This window comes from Arachis ipaensis, chromosome B6 (assembly GCF_059453495.1).
Source record: "Arachis ipaensis isolate K30076 ecotype BB chromosome B6, ASM5945349v1, whole genome shotgun sequence".
In the NCBI taxonomy this organism is placed as follows: domain Eukaryota; kingdom Viridiplantae; phylum Streptophyta; class Magnoliopsida; order Fabales; family Fabaceae; genus Arachis; species Arachis ipaensis.
This window is the reverse complement of record NC_142441.1, coordinates 148056820-148080111: the sequence shown is the minus strand read 5'-3', so window position 1 is coordinate 148080111 and position 23292 is coordinate 148056820. Positions and strand designations below refer to the sequence as shown.

The window sequence follows — 23292 nt, the reverse complement described above, 5'->3', positions numbered from 1 at the left end:
CTCCCTCCGAGGTCAATTACCAGCTTTGAAGACCTCTCAAGAAAATTCTTGATGAGGTTCTCCATCCAGAAGGACAAAGTAAAACATGCACCAAGTCTCCTGGGAATAAAACAGGAGGTCGGGGAGTCCTTACGGGCCTATATGGAAAGATTCAACAAAGCATGTTTGGAGATTCAGGACCTGCCCACCGAGGCAGTCATCATGGGGCTAGTCAATGGTCTTCGAGAAGGTCCCTTCTCACAGTCCATATCAAAAAGACACCCCGCCTCTTTAAATGATGTACAGGAAAGAGCTGAAAAGTACATCAATATGGAAGAAAACGCTAGGCTAAGAGACCCGAGTTTGCGACTCGGACACCCTCCCCCAACGAAAGAAAGGGAGAGGGAAGCGAAGAAGAAGGAAGAGCTCGGCCTCGATAGGCCAAGGAAATATCACTCTTATACTCCATTGAAAGTTCCCGTAGTGGACGTATACAGAGAAATTTGCAATACTGAAAGGCTGCCTCCCCCCAGACCCATTAAAAATAAAAAAGGGGGGAGCCGCGGTGATTACTGTGAGTACCATAAGATATATGGGCACTCTACAAACGACTGTTACGACCTTAAAAATGTGATAAAAAAGCTGGCCAGAGAAGGTCGGCTTGACAGATATCTCATAGAAAGGTCGGACGGCCATGGAAAAAGAAAGCGAGAAGATACGGATAGAAGAGACCCACCACCACAAACTCCGGAGAGACATATCCATATGATCTCAGGAGGGTTTGCGGGAGGGGGGCTCACAAAATCCTCTCATAAAAGACATCTCAAGAGAGTTTACCAGGTTGAAGAGGGGTCCTCCGACCTCCCAACCATTTCATTCACAAAGGAAGATGGGCGAGGAATAATCCCTGGGCACGACGACCCAGTGGTAATCACCATGATCCTGGCAAATGCTCATCTACACAGAACACTAGTAGACCAAGGAAGCTCGGCGGACATCCTCTTCAAGCCCGCCTTCGACAAACTAGGTTTAGATGAGAAAGAGTTAAGAGCCTACCCCGACACCTTGTACGGATTAGGTGACACGCCAATAAAGCCACTAGGATTTTTGCCCCTCCACACCACTTTTGGAAAAGGGGAGAAGACAAAGACTCTGAGTATAGACTTTATAGTCATCGACGTGGGGTCGGCCTATAATGCTTTAATCGGCAGAGCTACCCTTAATCGACTCGGAGCGGTGGTATCGACACCCCACCTTTGCATGAAATTCCCGACCTCAGCAGGGATAGCAACGGTGAGGGGAGATCAGAAGCTAGCAAGAAAATGCTACAATGAAAGCCTAAACCTGAGAGGAAAAGGCAAAGAAGTTCACACAATAGAACTCGGGGGAGCAAGGGTTAAAGAAGAACTGCGACCACAGCCCGGGGGAAAAACTGAGGAGATTCAGGTCGGCGAAGAGGAAGGAAAAAACACTCACATAGGAGCCAACCTAGGGGAAACCCTGAGACAAGGGTTGATTAAGCTCCTAAGAGATAACTCAGATCTCTTCGCCTGGAAGGCCTCCGACATGCCTGGGATAGATCCCGAGCTCATGTCTCACAAGCTCTCGGTCTACTCAGGGTCCCGACCTGTGCAACAAAGAAGACGCAAGCTCGGTCTAGAACGAGCCCTAGTAGTAGAAGAGCAAGTGCAGGCGCTCCTAGAAGCCGGCTTCATCAGAGAAGTCAAATATCCAACATGGCTAGCCAATACAGTGCTAGTCAAAAAACAAAATGGTAAATGGAGAATGTGCGTCGACTACACCGACTTAAATAAGGCATGTCCCAAGGACCCTTACCCACTACCAAGTATTGACACCCTAGTGGACTCTAGCTCGGGGTATCAATACCTATCATTCATGGACGCCTACTCCGGATATAACCAAATCCCGATGTATGAACTAGACCAGGAAAAAACATCATTCATCACGCCCAGAGCCAACTATTGCTACGTGGTCATGCCATTTGGGTTGAAAAATGCAGGGGCCACATATCAGAGGCTGATGAATAAGGTGTTTGCCCCCCACTTAGGGAGCTTAATGGAAGCATATGTCGACGATATGTTAGTAAAAACCAAGGAGAAGGTCGACCTCCTATCCGACCTCTCGCAAGTCTTTGACACCATAAGGTTGCACGGGATGAGACTAAATCCTGCAAAGTGCGCCTTCGCAGTGGAGGCAGGAAAATTTCTAGGATTCATGCTAACACAAAGAGGGATCGAAGCCAATCCCGACAAGTGTAGAGCTATCCTAGAGATGAAAAGCCCGACTTGTTTGAGAGAGGTCCAACAGCTAAACGGCCGACTAGCAGCTCTCTCCAGATTTCTGGCAGGATCAGCATTAAGATCCCTTCCATTGTTCTCCCTACTGAAAAAGGGGCACCAGTTTGAGTGGACTCCCGAATGCGAGGAGGCGTTCCAGGAGTTCAAAAGATTCTTAAGCCAACCTCCTATCTTGACCCGACCTATAGCCGGAAAAGACCTCGTCCTATACCTATCCGTGGCAGACAAGGCCGTCTCAGCAGCCTTGATAAGAGAAGATGAGGTCAGTCAGCACCCAATCTACTTCATCAGTAAAGTTCTACAGGGCCCTGAGCTAAGGTATCACAAATTAGAAAAGTTTGCCTACTCCTTAGTAATAGCCTCGCGAAGGCTGCGGCCTTACTTTCAAGCTCACACAATAAGAGTCCGCACAAACCAACCCATGAAGCAAATCCTCCAAAAAACGGATGTTGCAGGAAGAATGGTCCAATGGGCAATAGAGCTCTCCGAGTTCGACTTGAAGTACGAAACTCGGACGGCGATTAAAGCCCAGTGCCTCGCCGACTTCATTGCAGAATATGCAGGGGACCAAGAGGACAAACCGACTACCTGGGAACTCTATGTGGATGGATCCTCCAATAAAACAGGAAGCGGCGCAGGCATAATATTGGTAGATGAAAGGGGAACCCAGATAGAGGTTTCCCTCAAGTTTGAATTCCCAGCTTCAAATAATCAGGCAGAATACGAAGCCTTGATCGCATGATTAAAGCTGGCAGAAGAGGTCAGTGCTATGAAGGTGATGGTATACAGCGACTCCCAAGTGGTGACCTCCCAAATAAGTGGGGAATATCAGGCAAAGGACCCAAATATGAAAAGGTACTTGGAAAAAGCTTCGGAGCTCCTGGGGCGCTTTGCAGAAACCGAGGTGAAACACATAACTCGGGATCTAAACAGCAGAGCAGACGCCCTATCCAAGCTAGCAAGTACCAAGCCGGGAGGAAATAACAGAAGCCTGATTCAAGAGACTCTCCAGGAACCTTCAGTGGTAAAAACGGAAGACACACTAGAAGTCTTTGAAGTGGTCGGATTAAACCTCGGATGGATGAACCCCTTAGTCGAATACCTAAAATTCGACATCCTCCCTAAGGAGGAAAAAGAAGCCCAGAAAATCCGAAGGGAAGCACAACACTATACCTTGGTGAAAAATGTTCTCTATAGAAGGGGGATATCAACACCATTGTTAAAGTGTGTACCGACCTCAAAAGCCACCGAGGTGTTGGAGGAGGTACATAGTGGAATCTGCGGGAACCACCTCGGAGCCAGGTCATTGGCCAGGAAAGTGATCCGAGCTGGATTCTACTGGCCAACCTTACAGAAAGATGCCACAGAATTTGTGAAAAAGTGCCAGCCATGTCAGATGCATGCAAATTTCCACGTGGCTCCCCCAGAAGAGCTCATTAGTATCACTTCTCCATGGCCCTTTGCAAAATGGGGAATGGATTTATTAGGTCCCTTTCCCCAGGCGCCAGGACAAGTTAAATACCTAATAGTGGGAATAGATTATTTCACAAAGTGGATAGAAGCAGAGCCACTGGCCACCATCACTGCACAAAGAAGTCGGAGGTTCCTCTACAAAAATATAATCACAAGGTATGGGATACCTTATTCCATTACCACGGATAACGGAACCCAGTTCACCGACTCCACCTTTAGAAGCCTAGTAGCCAGTATGAGCATCAAACACCAGTTCACCTCAGTGGAACATCCACAAGCCAATGGGCAAGCCGAAGCAGCCAACAAAATCATACTGGCAGGGCTGAAGAAAAGATTACAAGAGGCGAAAGGAGCTTGGGCTGAAGAGCTCCAACAAGTACTATGGGCTTACAGAACAACCCCCCAATCCGCCACTGGAGAAACACCCTTCCGACTAGTCTATGGCGTAGAAGCCATGATCCCAATAGAGGTCAATGAGCAAAGCCCAAGAGTGATCTTCCACGACGAGATCAGGAATATACAGGGACACAAAGAAGAGCTCGACTTGCTCCCTGAAGTCCGAGAAGAAGCTCAGATAAGAGAAGCAGCGTTGAAACAAAGGATGACTACAAGGTACAACAAAAAAGTCATTCGAAGGAGTTTCACCCCTGACGACTTAGTCTTAATCAGAAACGACATTGGAGTCAACAAATCGGGGGAGGGAAAGCTCGCTGCTAATTGGAAAGGACCATACAAGGTCAATGAGGTCTTAGGAAAGGGCTATTATAAGGTGACCGACTTAGGCGGCACCGAGTTACCAAGGTCATGGCATGCTTGTAATATGAAAAGGTACTACAGTTAAAAGCAAACTCTACTCCCTGATGTACTCTTTTCCCAACTTCATGATTTTTTCCCAGAATCAAAGGGTTTTTTCTGGAGAAGGGTTTTTAACGAGGCATCATAGTAGGGGCTAAGGGAAATAAATTATCAAAAGCCCTTAGTAGCAATAAGTTACCTCCTCAACTAATAAAGATCTCTTTTATTTTAAAATATCTCTTTTAAATTCCCTTTTTTATTCTCTTTCTACGAAACGCGCCGATTTAAGCTCGACAAAACGTGAAAATCCCATGAACCGACCTAGATGGTCGTCAGGATAAAACGACGAGGTACAAGTCGGCGTAAAGAGGTTATAGAAGTCGATCATGATAAACTCGGGAGCAGTCCGACTCATAAGTCAGAATGCGAAACCGAGTAAAATTAAAATGAATCGCAAAAGTAGCCTAAGTCACGAAAAGCTCAATAAAACGAAATTGAGTACTAGGAATAACAAAAAGAGATAAGAAAAACTAAGAAAAATTGTAAAGCTGCCTTGAAGATCAAAGGAGATTCAGAAAAGCAGGCAAGCCCCAAAGAAAAGGTTTTTCTAGAAAAGATCAAAGAATCAAAAGAACCACGAACAGAAAAAGCATGCGCGCATAAGAGTCAGGGGGAACGCCAGGAGCAGGAGTCGAAGAGGAAGTCGGAAGAATGGTAGAGGAACTCGGAGCGTCCTTAGAGCGAGGAGGGGACTCTACGATCCTCTGCCCCCGAGTCTTTAAATCAGACTCAGACTCCACTATGGGGACAGGAGGATCCACGATGGCACCATCAATAACAATCTTATCAGGGTCCAAAGGAGAAAGGTCCAAGTCCGGAGCAATAACTCTGACCTGTTCCTTGAAAATCCTCCAGGCCTCATCAGCACCATCCGCAATAGAGTCCTTCAACTCGGTGTAGGCCTTCCGAGCATTCAGCAAGTCGTTCTTTACAGACACAAGATCAGCAAATAAACTATTGTAGCTGGCTTGCGCTGCTTTCCTCAAATCTACCTCCATGTTGCATTGGGCCTGCAACTTCTGCCCCTTCTCCCGGAGACTGTCCCTCTCCTCCTTCAGCTTGGCGACTTTCCCCTCCAACTCCCTCTCATGCTCCTGATATATGCGAAGCCTACCCTCCAGCTCCTCGACCCTCGAGGTCGTCCCTAAAGAGCTGATAGGAGTCTTCTCAAATATATCCAAGAGTTTGCCACAAACCCCCGCCGTCTTGAGACTCTCCTCAACCACAGTAGTGAGGTAGTGCCGAACAGAAACATCATCCATACTCATACGAGCATGAGGATAGATGTTCTTTCGGACGAACGCAAGAGCGTCCGCCTCACCAGAAGCGCCAGACTCTAAGGTCTTGCGCTTCTTCAGCTCTGGTTCGGGAGTAGGTCGGACGGAAGGGGGTGGCAGAGAGGAAGCAGAGGAAGAAATCACAATAGGTTGGGAGGGAGTCCCAACATTCCGAGGAGGAGGAGAAGGAGAGACAACCACCCTAGCACCACCAGATCTGGCGCGAGACTTCACCTTGGCTTCCTGAACCCTCTGGAAAGACTCTTGAGCATTTTTCTTTGCCATCTCTACAAAAACAAATTGGCAGCTATAAATCAGACAAGTCGGTAAAAGAAGTTGCAAGTCGGAGATAAATGAAAACCGCAAAAAGCTACCTAGTTGCGACTGGACAAAGGTCGGCGACCCCTGGAGAAACTTTTTGGTATCCAAATATGGGGCCCTCCCCCACACTTCTCGGAGGAACCCCACAATGGCCGCCTCCACCTCATCCAGGTCGTCCAGACCATATTTCTCGCAGGGAGAGGCCTCTAGCCAATATAAAGGGAACCGGGGAGAAGAATCATCATCCAGGAAAAAGGGGTGGTGACCCTCTACTGCTTGAACTTTGAAAAAATAGTTTTTGAAATCATGAAAGGATTCGTCAAAAAGGGTAAAAAGCCTCCGACCTTGAATGGCACGGAAGGACACCCACTGTTGCTTATTATTTAACCCACTGAAGGGCTTGGTCATATGGAAGAGATAGAAGAAAATCCTCAGAGAAGTCGGAAACTCTAAGGCCTGGCTGATGAATTGGTAAATTTTCAAAAAACCCCAAGAGTTGGGGTGAAGCTGAGTGGGGGCAACCCGGCAATGACGCAACACAGACATTTCAAACTCTGAAAAGGGGAGAAAAACGCCCAAACGAGTAACCATGCTCTCATACATAAAAAAGAAATGAGGGGCCGTCTCGTCGGCCCTCCCGAAACAAACCCGGTCTTCTGGACCCGGGACTATCAACTCGTACTTCGGTTCATCTTCTTCAGAAGTACAAATTCTATAGTGAGTACGCAGGTGGGTGATAAATTCAGTATCAACCGAGGGCTCCTCCCCTAGGACCGTAACATCAACCCACTGGGAGAGAGCGTCTACGGAAGCCATTTCTTTTCTTAAAAAAGGGTGACAAGAAACCTACAAAAGAAAAGGAAAATCAACACACGGTCTCTAAAGGAAGGGGTACGGAACTAAAGCCTACAAACCAAATCTACCTACAAGATAAAGACACGCAAATAGAACGCATGTTACAGAAGGGGAAAGGCTAACCTTTAAGTCTGAAATCAAGACTGGAGGAAATAAAAGCCTTTGAAACGCAAGAACGCAGCACGAACAAATGTAAGGGAAATTTGAAAGATTGCAGAAACGAAACAACGAAAGAGAGGGAAAGTATTTATAAAGACGTTAGGGGCATAATGGTAAAATTGGGGCAATCATTAATGAAGATGCACCGTTACCAAGGCCATTAAATCCCTACGCACACCCCTAATGGACACGACGCTTGATTAGACGTAACTGTCAGAACCAAAAGGTCACGAAAAACCACGTCGGTTCTTAAACCATCACGTCGGTCCTCTTGCAAATCGGCTACGACCCCGAGTTGAATACTCGAACCCAAATCCTAAAAAGAAATTGGGCTCGAGTAGGGGCACTGTTCATACCCTGGCCCAATAATAAAGGTCCAGGATCCAAGCAAAAAGGCCCAACCCAAAGGGTTGGCCCTCACCCAGTACCAGCCTTCATCCCCAGAAGTCGGTACTGAACACGACCTGCTCCAAAGAAGTCGGATACGAGGGTTAGCTGGCAGATAACACTCATTCGAATGAGTAACTGCCCCTAGAAACTCTCCAACCACTTCATAGAGCCATATCTTAACCTCCCTATGATATGGGAACGGTTATCCACCTAAAAAGGTGGCACTACTTCAGCGGTGGTTATTGGTTCACCACTATAAATACCCTGACATCCCTCAGGTATCACTAAGTCCAATACATTCTAAACTTGCTCACACTCTTGCTAACTTAGGCATCGGAGTGTCTTTGCAGGTACCACCCCCCATTCTTTCACACGTACAAGTCGGACGGAGGAACACCGAGTTTCAGGTTCACTCGATAGTCACCTCCCTCACACGTTTGGGCCAACCAACGCCATCCGGCCCACTAATCTCTGGTTACCCACCGTAACAAGATAATTACTTAAAATGACATGATATTAAATTATAATATTATTTTTTTATACATGTTTAATTTTTTTAATATTTTTTTATATGTTTTTTATATAGTATATTTTTAATACTCTTAATACTCTTTTTTAATATGTTATAATTTTTAACTATTATTATTATTTATGGTTAATTTTTTTGTTTAATTTATTTTACCTAATAGGATCAATAAATTCTATTATAGAAAGATAATAATAAATATAATACACAAAAAATATAACTATAAAAATATATAATATCAAATAAAAAAATTAATAAAAAATATAAATAATAAATAATAAAAAAAGAGTTCATATAGAGAGAAATAATAAGAATTCTATAAATAATGCAATAACATGCATAAAGGATAAAGTTGGTAAAAAAAATAAATGTTGAAGGTAGTGGTTAAAAGCACGTTAGTGCAACGGAGAAGTTAGAAATTATTGCTTCTTGTAGACGTGGTTTTATGAACAAAATCTGCGTTTGTAGAGAAGAAAATTAGCCAAACAAAAAATTGAAGCTTTCAAGAAGCTCTAACGTGCTTTTTTCCTTCAAACATGATTACCAAACACACCCTTAATCAATATCATTTAATCATTTTTTGTGGTATTGGTTTGTAAATAATTAACATACTGATATATTTTTTTTTTTTGAAAACAAAAGCTCAACACAACAAGGTGGAGCAAACAGATCCAGTCAACAAACAGCAAACTAAACAAAGACAACAACACGAATTGATCCCCAAGTCCCCTCCGGCATAGCCATCAACAACAAAAAGGGATCCACATCACTCTAATCATTAGCGCTAATGAAGGTCATGTTGATAATTTCTTCAACGCTTTTGCTTGTATTCTGAAATATCCTCTTATTTCTTTCTATCCAAATGTTCCAGAGAATCGCACAGAAGCACTTCAACCGCTGCTTTTGATTCTTCTTACTCCTCGGTTCCTCTGTCCAACTTAAAAGTGCTATTTCATCGAACCTGGATAAGACCATTTTCGGCCAAAAGCTGATATCCAGGCACACCACACCTGCTAAGCAAATGAACAACCTAGAAACAAGTGATGTACATGTTCCACATCATTATTACATAACACACATACATTATCTTCTTGAGTGATAATACTAAACCGGCTTAATTTGTATTAACACGGCCAATAAGCACAAACCAAGCAAATAGCTCCACTCTTGGTTAGGGGTGAAAACAGACCAGGCCAGGCCAGGCCAGACTTTGCTCTGGCCTGTCATGTAGTTGATTGGCTTGAGCCTGGCCTGCAACCTGCTATAGGCTTTTTTCAAAGTACTAAGTTTGGCCTGTTATTCAGCCTGGCCTGACCTGAACCCTGTTAAAAGGCCTGCTAATTTTTTTTTACAAAAAAAAATATTATTTAAAATTTTTTTTAATAAACATATTTATATATAAAATGTCATATTTAATATTTATAAGAATTTTTAAACTTTAAAGTATTTAAAATATACAAAATTATTTATAATTAAATATAGTAAATTTAAAATATCTCATTATTTTGTTAATAATAAAAAAATTATTTATATATATAATTATATATTAAAAGGCCCAGACAAGCCTGACAGGCCAGGCCAGGCTAATTAGTGAGCCTGGGCCTGGCCTTTTTCCACTCCTACTCTTGGTGGAACCAACCCTTTTCAAATAGTCCTAGTCCTAGTAAAGTTGAAACTGGTTACCTCCTCTGGTAGCATTTCCTCCTGCAGCACCTGCACAAATGAGTTAATTGAAAAAACACATTGCCTATCATATTTCCACACCACTCTATCCTCTCTGATATGTACCAGGTGTCAAAACACCATGCAATTGATTTAGAAGTTCCAACTCCCATTGAAAGAGATCTCACCTCTATTGAAAGTTTCAAATCCACTCTAACCCATCACAGAACCCACAATCTCCTATAACAGATCCACCTTGGTTTGAAACAAAGAAAAGTTTCAGAAAGCAATCCTTTAGAACTCTACCAAAAAGCCAAACATTCTCCCAAAATCGAGTCCTTTGTCTATCACCCACCTCCATTAACAAGCCGATAATTTAACCTTTAAAAGGTCAATAATTCAATAAGCTGGTCGCTACAAAATTATCATGCTAAGAAATTAGTCTCTAACGTATCGTTATTAATACTAAGTAAATAATTTGATATAATAATTAATATATGACAGAAGCCATCATTAAGATGCATTATATTTAACTAATAAAATATATGTGAGATATATCAATGAGTTATATCTCAAATGGTGTAGTCTCTTTATATTCATTTAAAAAATTGTGGGTTGGGGTTTTCCTATTTTTAATAAAAAATAAATAAATAAATATGTGAGATATATTTGCTAGCATTTTAGGGGGATTATTGATTTGACAATTTTTATTTTCACTAAAAACCGAAAATAAACATGAAAATATGTTTGGTGGTATATTAATGAAAATATTTTTACAAAATAAACACACACATGTAATTACGTTTTGAGAATTTTCATAAAAATAATGCAGCATAATATATATAAACTCTTTCGTGGTTTTCTCTTACGCTATCAAAATATTCAATGTCAATTATTATTCATAATTTTAACCTATATTATTGCTATTATTCATTTTTTTTATCTTTTTTTATCCAAATTTTAATTAATTTATCTAAATAGAAATATCATTGTATATAAATATCAAAGTTTATCGAGCAACAAAATTTGTCTTTCTAAAAATTTAATGGAATTTCTTTGTATAAATTGTATTCTTGCAATCTTAGCCTTGTGCATATTATAGTGTGACAACTGGGTAACATTTTTATATGCCCTCAAGACAGCAACCTTTTCACTGCAGCTACGTACTTTACATGGATCCTGTTTACAAATTCTATTCTTCTAATAAAAGTATAGGAAACATTTCAAGTACCGGTGCTCCAGTTATTTTAATCGTTGATTTGAATTATAAAAAATATATATAATATATATTAATTAAAATCAACGGTTAAAATAACTGGTGCATCAATACTCCCCGGTGCACTTGAAATGTTTCCAAAAGTATAAAACTATAAATTGTAGTAAGAGTTTCTCATTCAACAATCTGCCCAACTGCAACCGGGAGTTTTTTGAACATGCATCTCTCTCATCAATTCTCTTACTTGTGCTGATCCTTCCCAGTCCTCAGAAGTTGCAAGTATGTTGGATAATTGTATGTAAGCACTTGAATTCTCAGGATCAAGCTGAATAATTCGCTCTGCGGCCTTCTTGCCAAGATTCTTGTTTCCATGGGATATGCAACCTCTAAGCACTGACAACCACATGTTTGCATCAGCCTGGAAAGGGATTTCTTTAATTATATCCATTGCTTCTGCGAAACAACCGGCACGAGCGAAAAGGTCTACCATGCAAGAGTAATGTTCAATTCCTGGACTTATGTTATAGTTATGCTTCATAGCATGGAACAGATTCCTTCCTTCTTCAACCAAACCACAGTGATCACAGGCTGAAAGAACCCCAGTAAAAGTAATGGCAGAAGGCCTCACACTGGCATACCCCATTTCGGTAAAGAGGGTCAGTGCCTCAGTTCCATATCCATTTGTGGCATATCCTATCAACATTGTGTTCCATGAAACTCCATCAGTTTTGATCATGCCATCAAAAGCTTTACGTCCTAACTCAACAAATCCACACTTACAATAAAAGTCAACGAGGGAGGTTGAAATGATCTGGTTGGATTCAAGCCCAATGGTGATAACTTTAGCAAATACCTGCTCCCCAAGTTCAAGTGATGATTTACTGGCACAGGCACTGAGAACACTGGAAAAGCTAAACTCGTCCATTTTTAAGTCGAGCTTGTTCATCTGACAAAAAATATCCAACGCTTCGCCTGGACATGCATTCTGAGTGAGTCCAACTAAGATTGAATTCCAAGAAATCAATGTCTTACTAGGCATATTGTTAAAAATACTTTTAGCATCTTCAATTCTTCCACAGTTTGAATATAAAGTGATCATAGTATTAAGCAAGATTGTATCATAAGCTTTTAGCTCACTAAACAACTTGCAAGCATCATAAGGACTTTGACACTTGGAATATGCATCAAGCAAAGCACTAGCCACTACAATATCATCAATCACCCCAAATTTACAACCATGAGCATGCATTTGCTTAACAAGCTCAATCATAAGTAAGGTGCTGGTAGCACTCAAAATGTTTGCAAGTGTGGAGATGTCGGCCCTGACTCCATTCCTGCGCATTTTATTGAAGAGAGCCAGTGCTTCCAATTCCTCACTGTTGGATACATAACCTGAAATAACTGAATTCCACAGAACACTACATGGTCCAACAACCCCATCAAAAACCCTCCTTGCCTCTCTCATTCTGCCAGCATTTGCATAACCAGATACCAAAGCACACACTGAGAACTCATCCACATCCTTAACAATACCCACAATTCGAGAAGCACTATCCAAATCACCACACTTGCCATAAAAATTAACCAGTGAGCTGCACATCACCTTGTCAAGCTCCACACCATCAACCAAAACTCGAGCATGCACCTGCTTCCCACAATTCAGCGCCACCAACTCCGCACACGCACCAAGAACAGTTGCCAACACAAAAGAATCCCTGTGCACAACCTCCAAAGGATCCAAATTCATATCCCTGAATAACAACAATGCCTTCCCCGGATAACCATTTCGAGAATAACCATGAATCATGGAATTCCACACGAGCTCACTCCTCTGGGGCATGGCACTGAACAAGGAGTGAGCCACATCAAGGTCCCCGGCTTTTGCAAATGAGGAAACTAGCATGGTCCAGGAATAATGATTCTTGTGAGGCATGGTACAGAACAAGTTCAAGGACATGTCCCTTTGGCCAGAGTTGATGTAAGCCTGCAGGAGTGTACTCCATGAGAAGGCATTTGTTTGAGGCATTTCGTCGAACAAGCGGCGTGCCTCATTGATGGAGCCTAATCTGGAATACAGTTGGAGGAGGCGATTGGCAACAGTTATGGAGGAGCTGAGGATGCCAGCTTTGAGGAATACGAGGTGGAGTTGTCTACCTTGGAGGATGTTGATGTGGATGTTGCCGGCGTGAAGCGTACGGACCAAGGCATGCAAATCCATACCCATAATACTTTGCACTGCACCTATAAACTGAATTCATAGTGTCTCAACATTTGGTTTATATCAAACTAATGCGTTAATCCACTTTTTTGTAAAGTAAATATAAATAATAACAAATTTGAGATTAGACAAGATAGTAAGTATATTACATTAAAAGTAAAAGCTCATAGGTTCAACTCTTAGACTTAGAAATTAATGCGGATATTGGAAGGAATTGGGGGTGTGCATAAAAGTAATGCAAATTTTTAACAAAGAAATATTAGAAAAGGGGAGTTGGTATTTGATTGGTACTGTTCCAACGTCTACAAAGTGTGTTATGATTGTTCTAAACTGCACCTCAAATTTTTAGAACATGACTTTGATAAAAATAGTGAAAACTGTTCTAAATTGGACCTTATTTGACGACTTTGCAGATCAAGATTAGAAGAATCAAAGCCGTTGGAAAAATTGATGCATACCAGTTTTAACTTTTAAGTCGAGTTATTTTATCTTGCGGTTGATAAACAACTTTAAGAGTTTAATAACTATTTTATATAAATAAATATTTACTTTTTTGTATAATTTGTTTGAATAGTTAAATTTTTGACACTTGATAGTTAATATAAAAATTTCGCATTAGATGCGTATTAACGATTAATTCTAAAATATGAATTTGATTAGTATAACATCTCAAAAGTTAGTTGCGACAAGAAAACACATTTATTCATTGGTATTGTCTCTGTTAAAGTTAGTTTTGATTTTGCTTGTGAAAATAATATCAATCGAAAGAACATTTTCTGTTAAATGGTTCTTTTTGCTTCCATAACAAATTTTCTTGGTCCGTGGATGCTATTCAAACAAGATTATTTCTCATAAAAAAATTATCTGCTTATGTACCGTTCCCAATCATGCTCATAAAAAGTTAAGACTTACTCCAAACCCTTAGAATACAGCAAGATCATGGATAACGTTGATAGAAAATCACCAACTTGAAAATGTGCATCAATTCTAATAAATGACATAAACTACATTTGCCACATTTTTTATCTCCTTATGCTCTACTAGAGAGTGTAGAGGTTTCAGCAATAATCATCTTTAAACATAAAGACCAATTATTAATTAATTATATGTAATTATGCATCCAATTAATGCAAGTCTCCCCTTTTGCACTTCAATTCTCAAATCTTCTGAACCAGCTGCTAATGGTTCTTGCAAGGGTTCTAGTATCATTCAAAGAAAGTGATATAAGCCCTTGTGCAACAGCATCTGCTGGAGTATACAATTCACCAACTTCCCATCTCGGTTCCTGTTCGACGAGACCGGCCAGCAACGGAAAAGAAACAAAGCAAGTAAATATATTAAGTGAACTAAAAATGAAAAAGCAAGGTGATATTCACCTTCTACATTCCAGAAAATTATAAATCTTCATGCTTCATTATCTTATTTTTAGTACATGTGCCATAGGAAAAACTAAAATGTTCTTTCTTGATAGAAAAGAATCTTGAAATTTTCTTGGAAAGTTATTCAGGTATCTTTAGTTGGAGGATAAAAATAGGGTGGAGATTTTTACCCAAACTAAACATACCCTTAGAAGTGTTAACCACACAATCTGCTAGTTGTGCAAGAATGATAAGTACAAATGTAAAATCTAACAACTTGAAGAGTAAATATCAATTTGTATGAGAATGAAGTCAACAACCATGATAACTCAGTTGCAAATCCTGCCGAAGAGTATGGCGACGAAGAAGGATGCAAAAGAGTTTTACCTGAATGCATGGTGTGACGTGGTTACCATTCAATTGTACTTTCTCTAGTGTTCCACCGAAAGAATCGACGCGAGGCTTTAACGTTTCTTCAAGAATATCTGTCTCATCAATTGTGTCAAGATTGAACTTAACCTACAGAATCATATAAACACACATCAGAGATACCATCCAACATTTCAACACAAGTTCTAAGAAAAAAAAAGAGAGCATCATTCAAACCAGCAATGTGTGCTCAACATTATAGGAACTTTTAAAGCAATCACGGTTTTCAGATGGTGTCGGTTTGAACTCTGATACTCCTTGGGTAACCTGACAAAAACACATGCACACATAAACACATTAATCATTTAGACCAATCAACAAAGATTCTCCCCAAAACTAAAGGAATCATAGGCATTTACTAGAAGCAAATCTAACTAGATAAGAAATGATTCATGCAAATGGTAGGTACATAAACCACAAATGTACAAACGAAATCAACAATTAAGCTCAATCTCTGAAGCTTTGCCTTCTTGTATTGAAATAAATTTTTAAAAAAAAGAAGCTAAAAGCGCACAGCATAAACAAAAAAAATCAAAACATAAAACATACCTCATTCATTACTGATGGCAATTGATCAATAAATTTAGTTAAGGAATTAAGAACGTCCCGCTCACTTTCCTGTACAATTGATCCGACAGTATCCAAAATGACCTTCCATGCATCTCCTACAAATGGGTTGCAGTTGAGAAACATAATCATCATATTTACATAAATTCTTATTTCTTACAGTTAATCTAAAAAAATGAAATTGCAGCCATTGATTTCAAGAGCAGAAGTAGACCATTAGCGAACCAGTGAGAATCGAGGGTTTTGGTGCAGGATTTATATGTAGAACAAAGTCACTATGTCATATTTAAACATAATTTGTGATGTATTTTGCTTGATCTTAGATCTGTGATGAGTAAGATATAGTCTTAGTCTACACCGAAACTACACAAAATTCAAAGAAAAAATCAGCAAAAGTAAGGTAAGTAGATACCTGATGCATTTCTAGCAATTGAATAAACTGGAGTTGCTTCCACAACTGGCATCATCTGGCTGACTGCAGGTCCCAACTGCAGACACCAAAATATTTTAGAGCACAAACAAGATCAACTCAAAACCTTGATTTGTTTGTGTAAATCATCCAGCTAAAATTCAAAATATAAAGGAATTATGTCCAAAGTCGAAACAGTGAATGTTGCTTAAGAAAGCATAGTCTTAAAAAACATCATCTGTAAAATGAGCAGTTTTTATAACAACGATCCTTCGCACTGTTTTAAATCTGCATTTTTATACTAAAAGTTCTATTTTGGCTAAGAAATCGATCATCCTATTGAAGTAGATTATGAAGATAAATAGTATCATTAGAAGAATAGGATTCAACAAGTATTATTAGTGTTCATACCTGCTCAAAGTAAGGAACTGCCTCTGTTGCTGGCCTGTTGTTGTATGAGATTATGACATTGGCCTTCCAAAAGAGTATATACCTTTTCGTCACACTCCTTGAGTTACAAATTTTATTGAGGTAAATGAAACCTCATAATCTGCATTATGCTTCCACAAACTAGCATATACTTATGAAGATGGAATTAACATCTACTTTTTGGTTAAAACTTTAAATTTCAAAACCAGTTTCTGCATAAATAAACACAAACTTATTCTGGGAGTGAAATGAAAGATATGCCAGACCTTTGGTATTTTCTCGGAAAAATAGCTTCCTGTAAGAAGTTGAAGAAGCGCACCGTTGCTACAAATTCAAGAAACAATAAAAACATTACTCCGATGCCATACTCTAGTAAGGCTAAAGCCTTGTTTGGTAACTATCTCAAGACAGAAATATAAAGACATTGGGAAATACAAACTTGTTTAGGAAAGGAGACAAGAAGCAGAAACGGACAACATTTCTATTCTAAGACAAAATTTCCATACTTTTTGTCTCGAGGCAGATATCAAACACAAGCCAATGGATGTATTCAACAATCCACTTACCTATGGCCAACGGAGAAAAGTGGAAGGTCTCGAACCTGAGCAGGCGACAAATTCGCTTGAGATAAACCAGATGATAGGAGTGTATCCAAACAAGTGTTGAACCTCTCATACACTAGTTTGGCAGCTTGAGAATGGTCAAATGTCACATTGTAAGGCACCACCACCACAAGAAAACCTTCTCTTGCCAAAAACTCTATTAGGTACCTGCAATTTCCGAACAGAAAAGAACTAAATTCATCACAATGCCCTCGACATCGCTAACTTGAAAATAGCAGCTACTGATGATAAAGAATCAAACTTTCAACTGAAAAACCAAAAGGGTACAACGAGAAGTGATCATATGAAACTTCAGCAGAAAATTCATCACAACCTGAATATCACCTACACGAAAATACCCATGCATGATGAAGAATAAAAATTCAAAGAAAACCATCAAACCTTTATACCTCTAACATGGTAATTAGCAACTATTACTGAAAAAGAATGAAAATTTGCAATTTTGCATTGAAAAACCAAAAGAATATAACATGAAATACTCATATGTAACTTCAGCAGAAAATTCAACACACCCTAAATACCACTAACATGAAAATTAGAATCTATAAATGAAAAATAGTCAAAATTTGCACTGAGAAACAGAGTAAAACATGATATATGCATAATCAGATATGTGGCTTCGGAAGAAAAATCCATCACAATTGACTGAAAAACCAACAAGGCATAACATGAAATAATCGTATGTAACTTTCAGCAGAAAATTCATCACATCCTGAACACCGCTAGCAATGGAACTTAGCAGCTATTTGTGAAAAAGAATAAAAATCTGCACATAATTCATCACACTCAAAACCACTACCACCTAAATTAGCAGCTATCAAATGATAAAAAACCAAACTTTGCACTGAACAACCAAAAGGGAATAACATGAAATTATCCATATGTAAATTTCCCAGGAAAAATTCAGCACAACCTCAACATAACCAACACGAAAATATCAGCTATAATTCTATCTATCAATGATAAAGAAACAAAATTTGCAAGAAAAATCAAAAGGGTATAACACAATCTTACCCATATGTAACTTCAGGAACAGCACCAATAAAAGCACCCCCCAAAAACTTGATTATAGCTCTAGGCTTGGAACGATATGGGGTAGGTGCTACCACTAGACATGAATCTAGCTTAGTGAAATTCTTGCCATTGAATCTGATACTTGTGGAGGTGGTGGTGGTGGTGCTTCCAACATAAGCATCAGAAACCATCCTTGTAGGACCAACCACCATTTTAGAACTTCTCTGGGTTGGAAAGTGTAAGCATTTTTGGAATGAACCATGTGTGTGTTTGAATCCACGAAAATCAGAGAGGGTCTTAGTATTCTTCAAAGAAGAAGAAGAAGAAGAGTACAAGCATTTGAAATCTGAGCCTAAGATGGACGAGCATGAGGTTGCCATTTCCATTGCCATTGCCGGGAAGAGAAAATACCAGAGTATGCAGATTGCAGAGTGCGGTTTCTTTTCTTTTAAATATTAAATATTTAAATCAACCCTTTTTTTCTTTTTTTTTTCCTCTTCTATTTTCAAGACTTTTAAAGAAAATAATAAAAAAGCAACACTAAACTAAACTAGTTATTTATGTTTTCCTCCTAAAAAAAATTATTTAATTTTAAAGAATATAGTTTGTGTGACTTAATTGGTTGAGTCCAATAAGTTAATAATAATTTATTAGAGTGACTAATTTGTAAATTAAAACAGTTAAAGATAACTAATAAAATGGTAATTAGTTATAGATATTTTTGATCACTTAACGAATTTGTTAGAGATGAATTAATTTATATATATTAACCTTGTATTTAATAGAAAACTCCAAATTTTTATTTTACTTTACAAAACCATTTTCTTTAATTTTCTCTTTCTCTCCTTCTAATAAAAGATATTCTTAAATAAAGAGAAGACTACTCTTAAACTTCTCACAAGGTGAAAGAAGCTCTACATGAAAAAGTTGTAACTTCATCGCCATCTTTGTTATAGTATCTACCACCGTATTTACATCTCTCATAATCAAACAAAAATCAACACGCCAATTTTAATACATGATATCTCTTATTTTAACTACCAATAGATTATTCTACTTCCACATTCTTCTCCTCTCAAAAATTCACTCCATAGAATTCAATGAGAACTGCTGTCTTTCTCACACATTTACAGCTTGAAATAAATTTAGTTATATAAGATTAATTTTTTTACATTAATTTAATCATTAAAAAATCTCCATAACTTTATCTTACTTTGTGCTCTTAGAATTTTATTCTATTTATAATCTAATTTATTAATATAAAAATTAGTTTGCATAGCTTTATAATTATTAAAAAATTTCATTAATTAACTGTATTGGCTGTTGATTTGTTCTCTAATAAAAAAATACGATTATTTATAAAATATAATTTTAATTCTTAACAAACATTCTGATTTTTTTTTAAATTATATAAATTATTAGTTTCATGAAATAACTAGCATGTGTAACTTTTATTTTTTAAAAAAAAAAAACAAAAAGAAAAATTGTTAACTTATTTTTTAAAGACGTGAACATATAACTTTGAAAAACTAAATGAATCTCACAAATTTTTAAAGGATCAAATAGTTAGTTTAGTTTAAATGTAACGAATCTTTTTTAAAAGAAATAGAACTATAACGTTTTTTAAAAGAAATTGATTTTTGTTACTAATAATATTACTTCAAACATTTAAAACAAAAATCTTATATGAAAAGAATGAAAATAAATAAATATCTTAATATGCTTAAAATATATAATAAAATATCATATTTTATAATATTAAAAAATTTTATTCTCAAACTCAGCATAAATTTTTTTACTGTAAGTAATATTGTAAAATATAATTTATTTATTATATAATATCTTTTTTTAAAGAACTTTCTCTTTAATTCCAAAATTTTCTGAAATCATATTCGTATACCCAACCAGCAACCACCATTCCAATACTGTGGGAAAGTGTATTCATTTTCTGAATAAATAAACCATTTGTAATAATGCCAAAATAACAAAACTTTCATCAAACGCTCTTAAGTTTATTTTGAAAATATTTTCTTAATAAATTATGAATGTAAATCTACGCTAACATATATTAATAAAAGAAAATTTTTAAATTCCCAAAAAAAATAAAAAGTATAATTTTGATATACTAATAGTCGTACAATCATATTTTTTTTTAAAATAATTATTCACATAATCAATATAAAAATTAATTATTTTTATTAATGTGGCGTTACGTAATTGAACGCATATATAAAAATAAAACTAACACTGACATTACATTTAAATTAAATTCATATTAATAATTATATAATAAACTATTATGAATTTAACTAACATTGACATTACATTTAAATTAAATTCATATTAATAATTATATAATAAACTATTATTGATTTTTTTCCCTCTTGGAAAACTGATTCAATTAATTTTGCATAGATAAAATGAATGCAGGTAATAATTGGCTAAAATTTTTAGATATGGATAATTTTAATGTGAAATATGACAATATTTGTTCATTTTGGTAATTTACACTGCTATGATGGTAGTACAAAATGTCACTGACATTTTGTAAAATAAATATTTTTTTTAAATATAAAAAAACAAAACGTCACCAACGTTTTGTAAAAAAATATTTTTTAATTATAAAAAGACAAAACGTTATTGACGTTTTGTAAAAAAAAAATATTATTTTAGTTATAAAATGAGAAAACGTCATTGACATTTTGTAAAAAAAATATTATTTTAATTATATAAAGTGAAAACGTCACTGACGTTTTGTAAACACCCACAATAACATTTAACACCTAATTTAGATCACTTTTAAAGACTTCACCACTCATAATCCAATATACAAAAATAAAAATTCGTAATAATTGGCACATACATATGTTGAAGATTTTGCCACGATTTGGAGGTCTCACCCTGTTATTGGGTGGAAGTTGCTGGGCCCAATTTCTAACCACATTGACTTGACTAGTTGACTTCATATCATGATTCATGACCAATTCATTTTAGGGCTCATGACTAAGACAAAAATAAAAAATAAAAAACAAAAGAATTAGCTAAAATAAGGGTATATCTTAATAATATTGTTGGTAAAAATTTTATTTTTTTATCTTCATAAGTGTATAATAAATATATTAAAAATTTTAATTTTATGTACTTTTATTAATAATTTTAATATATATTCAAAAAATTCATATCGGCTAAACCTAAAAATAAAAAACAAACAAATGAAAATTGGACACATACCCCAACCACACACCAAACAAATGTGTCTTCTGACAAAAGTATGTCTATTACCGCATTGTTATAAAATTATTTAAATTGGTCACTTATATTATGTATATACGTTACGGTAGAAATTTAGGTATAATTATTTTATGTAAAATTGATAATTAAAAATTATTAGATAAAAAATTAGTTAAATTATTTAATAATTTTTAACTATTAATTTTATATAAAATTAAGTGCACCTAAGTTTTTACTGTTATTATTATTTTTTTACTTTTTGTATTACATAAATTTTTGTTAGAAAACACAAAAATTTATTAATATATCATACAATCTTTTGAATATAGTATAAAAAATTTTGTACATAACACAAACTTATCGATATGATACAAATTTTTGCTGTGAATATATTTTTTTAGTTGAATGAGTCAATATTCTAGCCTTCTAGACATGTAATTTTTCAAAAATTTTTATGTTGTACATTAAAATTTCTATGTTATGCACCAAAAATTTTGTACTGGACACGAAAATTTACATATTATGCGTATTTCATTAGTATAGTACACAAATTTTTACTGTGAATATATTTATTAATTAGGTGAGTCAATTTTTAAATATGTAATTCTTCAAAAATTTATATGTTATACATCAAAATTTTTATGTTATGTATTAATATTTTTTGTGATGTACACAAAATTTATATGTTATGCATATTTTATTAGTATAATATATAAATTTTTGTATATAATATACAAATTTTAATATATAGTATATAAATTTTTGCTGCAAATATATTTTGTTATTTAGGTACTATAAATATTTCATTAATTAGAGAAAAAAAAGAAAATAATGATAATAACAGTAATGATGATAGATGACAAAACATTAAATAAAAAACGTATAAAAAAAAAACGATAATAATAACGACAATAACGATAAAGATAATAAAAAAAGAATATGCCTGCTTGTATCTAAACAAAAAGTGTATGAAAATTTAATTGAAAATTTGGTTCAAAATATGTTTATACTCCTAGTATTTCTCCTTATTTTATTCGATTGTGATAATTATTTGAACAGGTACAAAGCTGATCAGACATCAGAGATTTAGCTATGTGTATATAAGTTAATAAAAAAAAAAAAAAAAATCTTTTATGAGTTTAATGACAAAGTAGGTATTTTGTGAGGACAAAGTGAGATATGCTTAGGTACAATATTTCGCGGCTAATTTTTTTAGTATACCCATGTTACGATGCATTTGTTTTGAATATGGATGTGTATTGTTAAATTAAATGAATATATATATAGTTATTCAAACAAATTATGACGACCGATTTAATCTTTAAAAGAATTCAAAAAAAAAAAAAAAAAAATCTTATCCATTAATTTCAAACTTCCTTCTCAATGAGTCACCAAAAAAAACTTCCTTCTCAATTTAGTCAAAACAAAAATCTCCTCCTCAACCTAGCTGTTATTAGTAATAATAACTAATCATGATTTACGATTTTTCTTTAACCAATTTACTAGGCCTATACGTGTGTAGTACACCACTCTAATTTAAATATTTTGTTATAACACTAAGTTTACACTATACACTCATTAAAATTAATTCGGTATCTCGCTGGAGTAGGTTAGGATACAAAATTAATTAACAGTATCCCTGCTAATAGTAATAGAAAGTACACCAAGATCTTGATTATACTTTCCTCACCAAAGATAAAGCCTTGATAATTATCTTCTTGTAGAATTTATAGATAGTTCATCGTATTGTGTGTACCAATATTAGGTTGGTCAAGCAAACTTATTTCTTTTACGATGATAATAAATTTGAGTTAAAGGGTTAATTGTTGTTTTATTTTGTTTTTGTAGGCAATATCATATGGAACTGATGTCTACGGAAATTATTTTTATATAAAAATAAAAATAATATTTTAATTAAATATTGATATTTAAAATATATTATAATATTATGAAAATTATTCAATATATTTTTTTTGTGTTAAT

General features: G+C 36.2%; 2 protein-coding genes and 1 pseudogene across 2 annotated transcripts; all 3 read right to left on the bottom strand.

Moving 5' to 3' along the window:
* Window positions 1-5300: 5300 nt before the first annotated feature.
* On the bottom strand, window positions 5301-6187 carry LOC148563103 (uncharacterized; annotated as a pseudogene).
* A 4673-nt stretch (window positions 6188-10860) lies between these two features.
* Window positions 10861-13591, bottom strand: LOC107648535 (Pentatricopeptide repeat (PPR) superfamily protein). The gene has a single exon (XM_088491569.1). It carries the CDS (start codon window positions 13253-13255, stop codon window positions 11210-11212), a length of 2046 nt encoding a protein of 681 aa, XP_088347695.1. The 5' UTR covers window positions 13256-13591; the 3' UTR covers window positions 10861-11209.
* Window positions 13592-14179: 588 nt separating this feature from the next.
* On the bottom strand, window positions 14180-18551 carry LOC107605463 (initiation factor 4F subunit (DUF1350)). The gene is made up of 9 exons (XM_016307350.3): window positions 18079-18551; window positions 17008-17211; window positions 16708-16765; window positions 16424-16486; window positions 16016-16091; window positions 15586-15701; window positions 15214-15303; window positions 14995-15126; window positions 14180-14534 (listed from the first exon to the last, which is right to left on the bottom strand). Exons 1-9 carry the CDS (start codon window positions 18468-18470, stop codon window positions 14400-14402), a joined length of 1266 nt encoding a protein of 421 aa, XP_016162836.2. The 5' UTR covers window positions 18471-18551; the 3' UTR covers window positions 14180-14399.
* Window positions 18552-23292: the final 4741 nt, after the last annotated feature.

Bases quoted from the DNA above. Each gene is read 5' to 3' on its own strand.
- LOC107605463 (XM_016307350.3), bottom strand. From the start codon at position 18,470: ATGGCAATGGAAATGGCAACCTCATGCTCGTCCATCTTAGGCTCAGAT. The intron at 17,212-18,078 runs GTAAGATTGTGT...CGGAAATTGCAG, and splicing joins GTTCCTGAAGTTACATATGG to GTACCTAATAGAGTTTTTGG. The intron at 15,702-16,015 runs GTATCTACTTAC...ACCCATTTGTAG, and splicing joins AATTGCTAGAAATGCATCAG to GAGATGCATGGAAGGTCATT.
- LOC107648535 (XM_088491569.1), bottom strand. From the start codon at position 13,255: ATGGGTATGGATTTGCATGCCTTGGTCCGTACGCTTCACGCCGGCAAC.